This window comes from Elgaria multicarinata, chromosome 3 (genome assembly GCF_023053635.1).
Source record: "Elgaria multicarinata webbii isolate HBS135686 ecotype San Diego chromosome 3, rElgMul1.1.pri, whole genome shotgun sequence".
NCBI lineage: Eukaryota > Metazoa > Chordata > Lepidosauria > Squamata > Anguidae > Elgaria > Elgaria multicarinata.
Window position 1 is genome coordinate 3698426 of NC_086173.1, and position 15259 is coordinate 3713684.

Consider the following 15259-nt stretch of genomic DNA (forward strand, 5'->3'; position numbering starts at 1 on the left):
TGGGGCAGATCCCTTTGGGTCCTCGTGACTTTCTTCATGTGGGGAGGAAGGCTTTTCTTTTTGTTTCGCTTCCTCAGTTTTGGGGCAAGCCTCTTGACCCCCCCACCCCACCCCACCCGGCACTACCTTTTCACTAAAGGGGGCGCTTCAGTTCTGCACCTTGTAAAGCTAACCTGAACCTTCTGCAACCCCCTGTAAACTATGGGAATGAAACAACTTTGCATGTATTTTATTTATTTATTTATTTTATTTTATTTCACTTATATACCGCTCCCATAGCCGGGGCACTTGGGGCGGTTTACAGAAATTCTAAAATTAAGATAAAAATGAGTATATAAAATTTATTTATTTTATTACATTTCTATACCGCCCAATAGCTGGAGCTCTCTGGGCGGTTCACAAAAATTAAAACCACTCAAAGTATAAAACAACAGTATAAAACCATAATATAAAATACAATATAAAAGCTCAACCAGATAAAAACAGCAGCAATGCAAAATTACAAATTTAAAACACCATGTTAAAATGTATTTATAGATTGTTGGGAGAATAAAAAGGTCTTCACCTGGCGTCTAAAAGCATATAATGTAGGTTATAATTTATAATAATATAATTTAAAATTCTAAAACACAGAACATACACACATAAAGCATTAAAACCATTAAAAAACTAAACATGTGGGTAATTAAGATGTGCCGCTATATGCCTGGGCAAAGAGGAAAGTCTTAACCTGGCGCCGGAAAGATAGCAGCGTTGGTGCCAGGCGAGCCTCGTCAGGGAGATCGTTCCATAGTCTGGGGGCCACCACCGAAAAGGCCCTGTCCCTCGTTGCCACACTCTGAGCCTCTCTCGGAGTAGGCACCCGGAGGAGGACCTTAGATGTTGAGCGTAGTGACCGGGTATATTCACGTCGGGAGAGGCGTTCCGTCAGGTATTGTGGTCCCAAGCCGTGTAAGGCTTTATAGGTCAAAACCAGCACCTTGAATTGGGCTTGGAAACATACAGGCAGCCAGTGCAAGCGGACCAGAGCAGGTGTTATAGGGTCGAACCTTCTGGTTCCCGAAATCAACCTGGCCGCTGCATTTTGCACGAGCTGCAGCTTCCTAACCGTCTATACATGTAGATAGTTAGATATTACATTTTGGGTTTTTGTAAAAGAGCTTTTTGGGGGCCACTAAACCCCCAACCTTTTCCCTCCTTGAAAATTCATTCACAAACTCCCTCCGGCCTTGCCCATACTTAAAAACGCCTGGTCTCACTCTGACACAAGGCAACCTGTGGCCCTCCAGATGTTTTGAATTACAACTCATAGGAACTTTGGAAGTTGCTTTACGCAGTTGGGCTCTTGGACCACCCAGCCCAGAATGGTTGACACCAGCTGGCAGCCGCGACACTCCAGGGTTTCAGGCAGGGATTTTTCGAACCCTACTTGGCGATGCAGGGAATCGAACCTGGGACCTTCTGCCTGCAGAGCTTGACCTCTGCCCCACCGAATCATCCCTCACTCTTACCTCTGCTGGTTGGAGTTGTAGGCCAAAACATCTGGAGGGCCAAAAGTTGTCCACTTCTACACTATGTCCTTCTCCCACACTTTCTTAAGCATGTTGTTGTAGCCATGAAGGTTGAAAAACCAAAATCAGTGATTCTTCTGCCGTCCTCCAGGCTCTCAGTATGGCAGTTTCAGAAATGAAGGGTGGCAAAAGTAACTCAGTGCAGTTTCCCTGGTGTTGCGCATGTGTGTTTGTTGCAAGGGGGGAGGCTACAGATGCCTCCCTGGTTGAGGGGCAGGGATGGCGGTAGCTGCCACATGGAGTACGGAGGCAAACGTAAAAACAATTTTTATCAATTCAGGCTGACGTATATTATTATTATTATTATTTATTTATATAGCACCATCAATGTACATGGTGCTGTACAGAGTAAAACAGTAAATAGCAAGACTCTGCCGCATAGGCTTATGAGTTAAGGGCTATAACTACTTGTGCTTTTAATCTATCCACCCTAAAGCATCCCTGACAGATGCTTGTCCAGCTGCCTCTTGAAGACCTCTAGTGTGGGAGAGCCCACAACCTCCCTAGGGAACTGACTCCATTGTCGTACTGCTCTAACAGTCAGGAAGTTTTTCCAGGAAGCCAGATTCCAGCTGGACATCAGGAAAAACTTCCTGACTGTTAGAGCAGTACGACAATGGAACCAGTTCCCTAGGGAGGTTGTGGGCTCTCCCACACCTGAGGCCTTCAAGAGGCAGCTGGACAAGCATCTGTTAGGGATGCTTTATGTTGGATTCCTGCATTAAGCAGGGGGTTGGACTCGATGGCCTTGTAGGCCCCTTCCAACTCTGCTATTCTATGATTCTAGGATTCTAATTCTGCTGCTTTATGTATTGCTGTCCCTGCCTCTCACTGCTGCTGCCCAAATCTTGCCATAGCTGTGATTGGCTTGCATGTCGTTTGATACCAGTTACAGGCAGTTCTACCTTCTGGTTATTCTTGGTTCCAGCTCAGCTGTCTTGTCTGCGTTTCTCGCCAGGTTCCAGTGAGGGTACGATCTCCATGCTGGAGGGTGAAGAGCTCAGCTTGATGGAAGAGGACAAGGGCGATGGGTGGACACGTGTACGGCGAAGCAAAGGGGGCGAGGGCTACGTCCCTACCTCCTACCTGCGCGTCAACGTAAACTGAGTGGGGAATTGGAGGTGGCGTCCTAGGAACTGCACCACCTTGGAGATTACAGTGCAACGTCAGGGCCTGCGCATAAGAGGTGCGGCGATTCAGTTGACCCACGAGAACTGCGTGATGCCCGCTGTGCACGGGACCCGTCAAAGAAGGAATCTCACGCCAAATCGCTACTGCAGAGCTGTGGGAGACGAGCATCAACTTCATGTGGACTATAAAATGATGGCTTATAACCCTACTCAGAACAAGCTATTGGATAAGGGGGGGGGGGGCTGACCTCATGCTCATGCACCCACCGATTTCCACCCAACCCAACCCAACGCCTTCAAGGCAAGCATAGCTACCATATAGTCCTGCAAATGTTCCATAGCAGGAGGAATTAATGAGTGTCGCCCCATTTCTCCTTTGGCAATAGTTACAATTTTGCATGGAGGAGAGACCTCATTTCCTGGCTCTTCCCGGGCGAACCACTCACGGCATAGGAGATTTGCGTGGTGCCTGTGCATGGCTTCCCTTCTCCCAGATGCACTAGCAGAAAGGGTTTGGCTCCTCTTTGCGGTGTGCTGCTAGGCTGGCTAGAGCAGAGCGATCTTCTCTAGATACGGTAGCTGCTTTATCCTGCGTCTGTACTTAGAGGGCTGTGGGTGGGGCCTTCTGAGACTTGGGGGGGCTTACAACAAGGGCAAAGTGGGCCTACAGCTTACAGCCTCGGGTCTGCTGCTACGCATGCCTTTGGGCTTTCCTTTTGGGGGCTGGGGCGGGGTGGGGGGGAGACAAAATGAGAAGTTGCTACTTTGGTTAGGTGTGAGCACCACCTGTAGGACCTCTGCTCAGAGGGCAGGCCAAATGCCACACTAGCAGCAAACCAGCATTCAAACACTCCTTGAAATGCACTTTATTGTCCTGGATTGGCCTGGCCCATTCAGCCATTCAGAAGTGCCTGCTCCTTTGCTGTCAGGAGAATTCGGGTGTCCTGGCCTCCTCCTCACCCATACCCAGCTCTGTGTACATGTGTGTGTGTGTGTGTGGTTCTTTTTTTAAAAAAAAGAGGACTCTAATGCAGTGGTTCCCAAACTTTTTCAGGTCACCGCCCCCTTGGTTCCACAAACTCATGCCCAGCGCCCCCCTACCCTACACTATAAAAATCATTATTCAGAATAGTGGTTTTCAATGACCCACCAAGGAAGATAATAATAAAATTCAAAACAGTATCAATTAATTGAATACTTTATTCAAAATCCAATTGGTGTGCCCTGCCATGCTGGCTGCAAACAGAGGCGTTAGCTCTCTTTTTCCTCCCTCCCTCCCTCGGCAAGCCTGGGGTGGGTGCTTCCCATTTAGAGGGGATTCTAGGAGTTGAAGGACTTTTTTCTGTCTAAACATGCATAAAATTGTGCCTTTAACTTATGTCACACTAGCAGGAATCAAATAGGATTTCCTTCTTCAGTGGAACACACTTACTTAGGAGTAAGCACCATTTTGTTATAGGAAAGGATCTGCCACCTGGTACAGAGTTTTCCTATGGAAAACCTGGCTGGGACTGAAGTAGAGGGGCACTAATTTTACTGCACTTATTGTCTTTAAATATGGTTAAATATCCCACAGTTACCTTGCTATTCTATTTCTACAATTCATTTTCTCCTGTCTTTTCTTCACCCTCTCTTCGTTTTCAGGCTGCATCCTATGCACATTTACCTCAGAGTAAGTTCTATTGATCTCAGTGGAGCTTACTTCTGAGTAGACATACTTAGGATGTGCTGCAGCTGTTTTTTATGGTGACACAAGAGACACACATACCATGTTTACCAAAAGAACACTTGAAAAAAGGGGGTTGGACACCCTGAAATAAGCAAGGGCAGATAGGAATGGTTTCGGCAAGCGTTCTGGAAAAAGGTGCTGCTGAATCTTCTTTAGCCAGGAAGGACCTGGGGAATTGCAATTCTCTCTCCCTCCCCCTTTTCTTTTCTCTCCCAATCCTGTTGTAGTCCAGATTTGTTGGGGGGTGGGAAGACACACAGCATCTCTCTCTCTCCAACCCCCCCTCCCCCCAAGCCTCACAATAGCTGCCGGGCTGATTAGGACAGGAGGGCAGCAGCTCAGAGGGGAGATGGCCCCAATCTGCAACTCCTGATGGGGGGTGGGAAGGGAGCCTGGTGATACCTTGCAGCAGCACAAGCAGTCCTGCTCCCCACCCAGCCTGCCGGCTGACTGCTGTTCTTGGCAGCTGCTCTGCCGCCCGCCGTCCTCCACATGCTCCTTCCTCTCCGCCACATGGCTGCTACTACCGCCTTGTGCAGCAACTATCGCAAGAGGTCTGCCGGGGCAGCTTGTAGGAGGGAGCAGCTCTGGCCGGGGGAGCGAGCAAGCAGGCGGCGGTGGCTCCAGCAGGAAAGAAGCCCTGGGCCCTCCTAGGCAGGGGAAGAGTGGGCAGAGCAGCTGAATTCGCCGCTCTTTCCTGCTCTGCTGCCTCCTGTGGGCGCTTCCCCCACCCCCTACTTCTGGTGGGGCCGCTGTGGGCTTGAGATAGCAGGAGAGAGCGGCTGCGTGAGTGAGAAAGTCCTTCCTGAGCAGGAGCGGAGTGGGGAGAGCAGCTGAATTTGCCGCTCTTTCCTGCTCAGTCCCTGGGTTTTAGGACCTTCTCGAGAGACCACCTTGAGCGCCCCCCTGCCGCCCCTTTGTCTCTTAACGCCCCCCTATGCAATCCCACCGCCCCCAAGGGGGCAATATCGCCCACTTTGGGAACCACTGCTCTAATGTATTAGTCTTTTTATACAGTGACCAATTTATTTTACCACTCCATTTAGCTTGTTGTTCACATAATCTGTAAAACACATCCCTGGCTCTTACTCCTCCATGCTTTGGTAGGCAGGGGTGAAGGGCCTGAGCCATAAACACACACACACACACACAAGCTCCCTCTCGATGTAGAATGTATTTCTGGGTGCCTTTTTACACTTTATGTAAATAGTAGACAAAAAATTAACTTGTGGGTGCCTGTGCAGTTGGCTTCTTGTTTCTCTGGCCTCCAAGTGTGGGTTTTTAAAGAAGTTTATAAAAATGCTAGACTGCAGCATGTATGTCATCATTTGATAGCCTGCCTTCACGGTCTGCTCACTTCACCACATCCCACCGCTGCCACTCATTCGCCCACCCCACAACCCTCTTAACATAAGCTGCTCCTAAGCAAAATGAAGAAGTTGTAGGATGCTTCCAGATGAGGTTTTTTCTTGTGCAGTTGGATGGACTGCCTCAGTCGTGGGATTTTATGAGAAATACATACATTATCTTCAATAACGTTGAAGGTGGATTCCTGCATTGAGCAGGGGGTTGGACTCGATGGCCTTGTAGGCCCTTTCCAACTCTACTATTCTATGATTCCCTCTGCTTCTTCCATCTTTTTTCTTTCTACAAAAATCTCCATTAAGGAAGAAAACACAGAACAGATTCACAATGCCTTTTCATGTTAGTCTAAAAATCCATCTAGTAGAACAAGCCTTGATTTTCTGTTCTGGCACAAAGCTGGAGGTGTGGGAGGAGAAAGAAGTGATTTGAATCTGTTACTGCAATGGCTTTTAATCATTTGTAGGTTAACTTTTGAACTCTTTCTTTCCTCCTCCCAAAACACCTATTATCCTGGAAGTGTGTCGGCATTGGAACAGATTACTCTTGTCCAGGCTTTCTCCAGCCTTAGATGTAGCTCCCTTATGAATGGAAAAAACACACACCTTACGAGTAGCATGTAGCTAAAGTAGGGTAAGGGAGCTAAACGCTTCTACAAAGATCTTTTGGAAGTGTTGGTTCCAAACAGGCTTCAGTCTCATTTGGATTGGCTGTGCAAACGTTTCTAACACAAAAAATTCCAAAGAGGATCCTTACTGCTGCCCCTGCCGGAGAGAAGGACATACAGCAGGGTTCAATAGCTAAACTCAACCTCTACCTGCATCAGCTAACTTCATGCTACGCTGTTAGAGTTGCTTCTATTCCGCTTCAACTCAATTCCACGTAGCTTTCTCCTTCATGTAGCATCCTCGAGGTCCTGTATAGCTTTGCATATTTGTTTGATAGGGTAGGAACAGAAAATCGCTAAGGCAGGGGCAGGTAAATAGTGATTTGCAGTAGATTAGCAAAGGGTTTCTGACTCCCTATGATTTAACTACAGCAACAACAAAAAGCTTTCTCTCCCCACCCCACTCTGATCTCAGGAGAGCTTGGGGAACAATGCAGTAAATTTGTATGTGAGCTCTAGTTCTGGTACTAAAACAAGCTCCTGGATTGCGCATGTATTCAGTGGCATCTTGTTTCTCAATTTTGTGGCAATTCTGAGCTACAATTTTGCACATGGCTGCAGTTAGTGGACCTCAGGCCTTTTTAGTGGAAAACACAGTAAATCCCACAAGCCTAAAGTCTGTCCAGCTCCTGCACTAAAGTGCACTCTGTTCTCTCCCCCCACTCTCCAAGGTGCTGAGATTTCAAAAGCAGCACTGACATGATCTTCCTGCGAAGTTTCTTTGCAGGCACATGAGCTAGAAATTTGCCTTTTGAAAAACAACATCATATTGACTGCAGAATTCAACAGCCTGAGTGCCACACACTCAGAGGACACCTTTGTCATCACATGCAGAATATAAAATGCTTGTTCCAGATTAGTCAGCCTCTACAATCGTATCAACAAGCACAGTCGCCGATGTAGATAACATAAGCATTGTACTGAAACTAACAATCTTGAAAGGTGTTAGACCGCTGCTGTAGAGCAGACTATTTTCAACACCACATGTTGACAAAAGACCTTCCAATTCTTCCTTATTACATACTAATTTCCTGCCAGAGGATGCCTCCACTGACAAAGCAAAGAAGGCACTAGATTTAGGACGGTGGGGAGGAACAGCCCTGTTCTATAGAAGGAAGACCATTTATCTTCTCTGAGGAATCTCTGTACCACTGCTGGATTTCCAGCTCCTTGCAAACAGGGCCCTTTGCTTCTAGAAAGGCCCCAGGTTTCAGCACAGGGAGTGTTTTGTGCTAGCAGTGGAGGGGTCTCCCCGCTTCGCTCCTCGCAATTCTTCTTTGCCACTCTCGGCTTGCACCCTGACTGCCATAACTCTTGTCTGATGCCTCGTTCATTCTAGTTTCTGGGAAAGAACAGTCAGGATCCGTTCAAATTTCTTGTGCCTCTCGGCCCGGTCAGCGCTGGCTCCTTTGCTGCCCCAGAACAACCGAAGCGAGAACTCCGTCTGGAATGCCTCCAAGAGCTCTGGAGTAGCTTCGAACCCTGAGTAGGGAAAAGCATATTAAAAGCATGAGCGGAAACTAAAGAGATCTGTAACGCCAGATAGGGTTAGGGTGCCGCCTGGATACTGCCTAGTCCAAAGACAGTCGGGCTGCCCTGTGAGAGAAGGTGTCAGGCACCATCATGACAGCAGTAGTCTGTGGGAAGCGAAGTGGGGCACTAATGTGTTCACTCAGGGATACAGCGGTGCCTGTGACTCCAGGTGCTCTACAAGAAAACAGGCCTTGAACTAAAAAAGCAAACCAAAGGTGTTACAAGCGGTGCTCGATTACCGGAAAGGCTCCCTGCTGAAGCATAGCCTGGGATCCGAGTGCCACGCTGGCAAATGCCACAAAAGAAGGGCCTTTTCCCCAAAGGTCCAAGTCAGGGGAGGGGTGCATGCAAGTTGAGGCAGGAAAGACGGCAAGGATAGGAACGCTATGCAGACTTCAGCTTGAAGCTCCAGATCTGCTTGTGTACAAATTTCTGAGCCCTGAGCAAAACAGATCACAACCGTGCAAACCACACTGTTGCTTCAGACCTGCGGAGAAAGGAACGTGGAGAAAGGAACGTACCGGGCTCGTGTATCCCTCCCTTCCCACCTTCTAAGCCTCGAGCAGAAAGGCAGGAAAACTCTCTGGGTGAGTAAGAGTGTTTGAACAGCTGACGCACACAAACAAAGCGTGAACAGACCAGCAGAGCCCTCTGCTGCACAGCAGTGTAGGAAAGGTTCCCTGGCACAAATGGCATACGCCTGACAAATCCCATAGTTTCAAGCCTTGCTCTGGTACGTGCAAGACCACCTTTTAAAACTTTCAGATTTTCCTTCTAAAAATGTATATGCCTTATAAAAAATGTGGCTACAAGTGTACTTGTGGCTGGCTACTGCTACTACTAGGAGTAGTAGTCTTGCTTTTCTGTTTTTTCCCCTCTTCGTTCACGAATTGAAGCCAGGACAAACTGAACGCTGCCTGCCTGTGCACACACATGCGATTGAAGGAGATGACAGCAGTGTGGCAACTGGATAATATGACCAAGGAAGGTGCGACCCAGAGCAGCAGCCAGGCTGAGTCAGCTACTCCAGAGGAAGGAGGGGGCAAGTGGTAGCACTTGGCCGGAAGGCAGGCCAGCCCAACTCTCCAGCCTGAGGGCTGTGGCAAGAGTCACCGTGCTCTTCATGGTTTTTAATTTTTGTGAACCGCCCAGAGAGCTTCAGCTATGGGGCGGTATAAAAATGAAATAAATAAATAAACAGTTCGCGTGTTAGGTTTGGCTATCCCTACACAGCCACGAAGTCTATAGGCACATCTGTCCCACCCCATTTTGCTGCGAGGATAAAAGAAGAACGCCCCGTATACTCTACCCAGGACATCCCGTGGGACACCAAACGAAATACAAAAAGGGATGTCTAGGCCAGTTTAGAGTCCCTAGAGCAGGGGTGGGCGACTAGGTGGCCTACAACTCCCACCAGCCCTCACCGCTGGCTAGAGGAGACAGGAGTTGGCACAAGTTCCCCACCCCTGCCGTAAGGGCAGCCCGGTGGGTCAGGGTCAGCAACGGGGGCAGATGGCCGCCTTTGCACTCAGCCGCACCGTCAAGAGCCATCCTACCTTGGAGCCTAGCCTCAGCGCTGACTCGATAGGCACCAGCGTTGGTGGCCATGAAGCGAGCCGCTTCCAGCGTCCGTAGAAGGACCTCGCATGCCTCCTCGTGGTCACCCCACGGCTCTTCTCCTTCCATGAGGCAGAGGAGTGGCAGGATGTGGGGAACTGCGACCTTCTTCGGGAAGGGGAGTGAATTCCCTGTGGGGCACAGATACAACCATCACGGAACAATGCGTAATTAATTACATGACGTGAAACCCTTTCTGGGGAGGGCCGCAGCTCAGCGGCTAGAGCACCGGCCTGGCATGTCGAAGTCCCACACTCTGTGCGCCATCTCCACTTAAAAGGATCCCAGGGAGCACAGCTGGGAAAGACCACGAGGCCTTGGAGAGTGAACACCATTGGGTTTCATTAGGAGTAAGCTACTGGGTTACTCCAACAGCCAGCATCCTTAACCACGGCTCGGAGTGCCTTTTACCATCTTCGGTTGGTTCGCCAACTACGGCCTCTCCTGGACAGGGATAGCTTGACCACGGTGGTACAGGCGTTGGTAACCTCAAGATTGGATTACTGCAACGCGCTCTACGTGGGGCTGCCCTTGAAGCTGCTCCGGAAGCTGGAGCTAGTGCGGAATGCTGCAGCTCGGCTGTTGTCTGGAGCTGCCCCTTTCCAGCATGTAACTCCTCTGCTGAGGGAACTGCACTAGCTGCCTATTCGCTACCGGGCCAGGTTGAAGGTTCTTGTACTTGTGTACAAAGCCCTAAACAACTTGGGACCAGGATACCTGAGAGAGCGCCTTACCAACCTGCCCGGTCACTGAGGTCATCTGAGGGCATGCTCCTGGTGGTTCCACCTAGATCCATCCTCCGATTGGAATCCACCAGGGGAAGAGCCTTCAGCGTGGTGGCCCCCCTCCTATGGAATTCCCTGCCTCTGGAGGTCAGGCAGGCTCCGACCTTGTACTCCTTTCAGCGCCTCCTGAAAACATCTTTATTCCAAGAAGCCTTTCTTTAACATGCAGCCTTGGATTTCTGATTTTTGCTTCTTTTTAAATTTTGTTTCAACTGTTTTATTCTGTTTTTATTTTATTTTCATTTTATCTTGTACACCGCTCCGAAATTTTTCAATGGGGAGCGGTATATAAATATTCCAAAGAAGAAGAAGAAGAAGAAGAAGAAGAAGAAGAAGAAGAAGAAGAAGCAGCCATTCTGTCTGGAGCTGATGATAGTCTAGTGGATGCCGTCCATTTGGATGCCGACCAGCTACCAAAAAAAAAAAGCCTGCACCTTTTGGCCCCCAACCTAAGGTAAGTTGGTTTTGCAGATTTTGCAGGTTTTGGTGTGCAGCACGTGCCAGGAAGCCTTCCCAAGGCAGACGGAAAGCACATGCCTCAGCAGCGCGTTCCCCTTCCCCCACTCTGCACAGACTTCTCAAGAGCCATTCCCCATCAAATGCGCTTTCTTCACATTGACCAAGAGGGGGGAAAGTGGCCCAACCTGGAAGTGAGGGTCTGTAAGGACAAGCAAAGCGCAATCACAGGGCTTTGTGCCAGAGGAATGCAAGGGCAGTCCTCTGGCTGCTACCCACCTACATTTATTTTAATTTTTTATTTGTTTTTATTTTTATTATTGCATTTATATCCTGCCTTTATTTATTTATGGTTGATTGCATTTTTATACCACCCAATAGCCAAAGCTCCCTGGGCAGTTCACAAAAATTAAAACCAAGCCTTTTTTCCTCCAAGGAACCCAAGGTGGCATACATAATCCGCCTCCTCTCCGTTTTATCCTCACAACAACAGCCCTGTGAGGTAGGTTGGGCTGAGAGTCTGTGACTGGCCCAAAGTCACCCAGTGAGCTTCCATGGCTGAATGGGGACTAGAACCCGGATCTCCCGACTCCCAGTCCAACACTGTAGCCGCTACACCACACTGGCTCTACACACATATCTTGTCCTGGCCACCCTGGGGGCTTGTTGACATGACTGAGCCGGCATGGTGAAGCCACCACAAGCTGCCATCTTAAGGCAATTCAAAATACTCAAAAAGGGCTCATCATGGCAGGACATGGAATAACGGGCTCAAGTTAAAGGAAGCCAGATTCCAGCTGGACATCAGGAAAAACTTCCTGACGGTTAGAGCAGTACGACAATGGAATCAGTGACCTAGGGAGGTTGTGGGCTCTCCCACACTTGAGGCCTTCAAGAGGCAGCTGGACAAGCATCTGTCAGGGATGCTTTAGGGTGGATTCCTGCATTGAGCAGGGGGTTGGACTCGATGGCCTTGTAGGCCCCTTCCAACTCTGCTATTCTATGATTCTATGGCTTATCACCTCCCTCCTCAACTCACATTTCCAGGGCTGTGCTTACTGGCATGCCACAACATTAAAGAGAAAGAGTTGAACAACTGATGGGAGAGGGGGAAACAGCCCAAACCTTGGCTGAAATCAAGGTTTCTTGATTTCAGCCAAAGTCCGAAATCAAGAAACCGTAAAGCACTCTTTAACCACGGCTACTTGCTGCAACATGGGAGGAAGAGCACAGAAATGTCCTAGGGTGTGGTACTGATCACTGAATCCAACTTCCTAAAAGAACATTGTCTTTAACTGAAAAATAAAACATTTCTAGCCGAAGATATTCTTGTGAAGATGTTCTTGTTCAGTCTGGACCAGACCTGTTCAGACAGACACACTGGACAGAATTACTACTGAGCTGGGTGATGGACTTCAGTGCCCTGTATAGCTCTACAAAATTAAGTATGCAAAATAAGGTACATCGTGCACATTTAAGTTTGCATAATACATACGGGTTCCAGAATTTGGGTGTAGATTTTTAAGGTATTTTCAGCAGAGAATACACTGTACACTGCTCAGCTCTGAGTTGTTTGTTTTGGCTGTAAACTACTTTAAATGAAGGAGAAGGGTACAAATATTTTAAATAAATAAATCCATTCCATAAGTAAAGCGTTTCAGTGATTCCCCTTCCTGTGAGCTGTGCCCCAAAAGGCTGATTCAGACATTACAGTTTCCAATGTGAAGGCCACTAGAATGTATGAATGCCACGTGGCAGTTGCAATCCAAGTGGACTTTACATGGTTAACGTGGAGCACGTGGAAAAGGGAGCTAGCTGCCCGAGGGAAGCAACGTCACCAACGAGACGCAGTGTTCTGCTTTCTCCTGCTAGAGTCAAAATGGCTGCAAGGCCTACCCAGACCTCACCTCCAGCCTGGTTCAGGTGGCCCATGAGAGGCTTGAGCTCCTTCTCAAATGTGATGGCACTCTGTGTGTAGCTCTGGCGCAGATGCCGCCATGTTTGTTCCAATCGCATGATCTGTGGAGGACGGAGGAGAAGCAACAAGGGAGAAATATGAATAAACTTACCAGCCTGCTGAGAAAGTACTGAGCGAAGGGTCTGGTAGGGACTTGGAGTAAGATGGAATACAGGTGTTTAAAATCAGGGGTGGGGAACCTGAGACCATGAACAGGTAGTCTTCAGTGACTCGAAAGCCTGTAAAAGACACCATGCGCAATGCTTTGAGCACTGCTGGAACAATGGGCACGGGCATGCGCGTATGCACACACACACACCACTTAGCGTCAGCAGGGCTTGCAAAGAAGTTCCACACGACCCCACTGCAACAGGGTTTGTGCAGGAGAAATTCATGATACACGGCATCCCTACTCCACAGTGAGGTCTAGAAATGCGATACTTATTTTTCAGATGGAAGTGGAATCAGGCAGAAGTGACCACAAGCAAAATCTAACAGAAAGCCAAGCCCCCGCAACACACTCACAGCATGACTAAGGGCTAGCTTTGGAGGTGCGCCACCCTCATCCATGACACGATCCCTTCTGGGCAAGTGGCTGCCCTTCCATCCGAGACTTCTCATATTCTGCTCCACACATCCTGGGGTCAGAACACCCGCAAGGGCCCTTGTGGCTCGTTCCAGACCAGTGCCAGAGCACTCCCCTTTTCCCTTGGCCCTCTCCCCCATGGTGAACCCTCACCTGCGGCAGCTGCAGGGCTTTCATCACAGCAGACAAGGCAAAGAGGTCTCCTGCTGAGCTCCAAAGCTCCACAGCCAGCTGGATGATCTTGTGCAGGGTGGCTGCCCGCTCAGCCACTGCCCCCGTACAGCCCAGGATGTCCACCGCAATGCCCAGAGCCAGGAGGTGGTGCCTGAGGGTTGGCAAAGAAAACAGAATAACCTTCAGGAGGCAGCTGCTGCTGGAGGTCTTAAGACAAAAGACATTCTAGCGCACCTTATAGAATCAGAATAGCAGAGTTGGAAGGGGCCTACAAGGCCATCGAGTCCAACCCCCTGCTCAATGCAGGAATCCACCCTAAAGCATCCCTGACAGAGGGTTGTCCAGCTGCCTCTTGAAGGCCTCTAGGGTGGGAGAGCCCACAACCTCCCTAGGTCACTGTTTCCATTGTCGTACTGCTCTAACAGTCAGGAAGTTTTTCCTGATGTCCAGCCAGAATCTGGCTTCCTGTAACTTGAGCCCATTATTCCGTGTCCTGCACTCTGGGCGGATCGAGAAGAGATCCTGGCCCTCCTCTGTGGGACAACCTTTTAAGCATTTGAAGAGTGCTCTCATGTCTCTCCCTTCAAACTTCTCTTCTCCAGGCTAAACATGCCCATTTCTTTCAGTCTTTATTACATTTTCACAGGGCTTTGTGATCATCCTGGTTGCCCTCCTCTGAACATGCTCCAGCTTGTCTGCGTCCTTCTTGAATTGTGGAGCCCAGAACTGGACGCAATACTCTAGATGAGGCCTAACCAGGGCCAAATAGAGAGGAACCAGGACCTCCCGTGATTTGGAAGCTATACTTCTATTAATGCAGCCCAAAATAGCATTTGCCTTTCTTGCAGCCATATCGCACTGTTGGCTCATATTCAGCTTGCGCTCTACAACAATTCCAACCCAGCAAGGCTCTCACCACAGAAGCAAAGACGGAGGACAAGTCCACGCCCCTCACAAGGCCAGCAAGGCGCAAGCACCCAGGCGACCCATAGCGCAGGATCTCATCTAAACCCCACTGAAAGCTTTCTTTTTTTAGCCCCATCCCCCATTACCACCACTAGAGGGTGCTGTGCCACAGAGAATGGAAGTGATACAGCACTAGTCAGGATGAGACCTTTGTTTCAATCTTGTCCTATGACCAGGATTCATCCCGTTCACACAAGTCATCAAAGCTAATACATCTCTGAGCTTGGGATGCTGTTCAAGGGTGGGGTTGGGAGGAATGCACCCCAAAAATGCATCTACTAGAAAAATACGCATGGAAAAAGCGTGTTACTTTTTAATGCTTCAATCAATGGGAGAAGATTGCGTACTTTTGAACGTGCACCCAAGTACTTTGCAATTTTCACCCCGAGAAAAGAAAAAACTTTGCAATTTGGTATAGGTACAAGTCCGCCCAAATTTCGAGGTAGAACTCAGAGAATCATAGAATCATAGAATAGCAGAGTTGGAAGGAGCCTACAAGGCCATCGAGTCCAACCCCCTGCTCAATGCAGGAATCCACCCGAAAGCATCCCCGACAGATGGTTGTCCAGCTGCCTCTTGAAGGCCTCTAGTGTGGGAGAGCCCACAACCTCCCTAGGTAACTGATTCCATTGTCGCACTGCTCTAACAGTCAGGAAGTTTTTCCTGATGTCCAGCTGGAATCTGGCTTCCTTTAACTTGAGTCCATTATTCCATGTCCTGCACTCT

General features: G+C 48.9%; 2 protein-coding genes across 4 annotated transcripts in view; one reads left to right on the forward strand and one right to left on the reverse strand.

The window, feature by feature from the left end:
* Positions 1-4085, forward strand: part of TRIP10 (thyroid hormone receptor interactor 10) — a 95354-nt gene extending 91269 nt beyond the window's left edge. Inside the window, exon 15 of one of the 2 annotated variants that reach the window (XM_063119106.1) lies at positions 2530-4085. In XM_063119106.1, the coding sequence (XP_062975176.1) occupies positions 2530-2678 (149 nt within the window). In that variant the 3' untranslated portion in view covers positions 2679-4085. The remainder of the gene's footprint in view (positions 1-2529) is intronic. The other variant, XM_063119107.1, reaches the window with a different exon arrangement.
* Positions 4086-4400: 315 nt separating this feature from the next.
* The window catches only part of SH2D3A (SH2 domain containing 3A), a 35714-nt gene continuing 24855 nt past the window's right edge, over positions 4401-15259 (reverse strand). For both annotated transcript variants that reach the window (XM_063119105.1, XM_063119104.1), the window contains exons 7-10: positions 13547-13718; positions 12758-12869; positions 9549-9740; positions 4401-7941 (exon numbers count right to left, since the gene is read on the reverse strand). In XM_063119105.1, the coding sequence (XP_062975175.1) occupies positions 7790-7941; positions 9549-9740; positions 12758-12869; positions 13547-13718 (628 nt within the window). In that variant the 3' untranslated portion in view covers positions 4401-7789. The remainder of the gene's footprint in view (positions 7942-9548; positions 9741-12757; positions 12870-13546; positions 13719-15259) is intronic.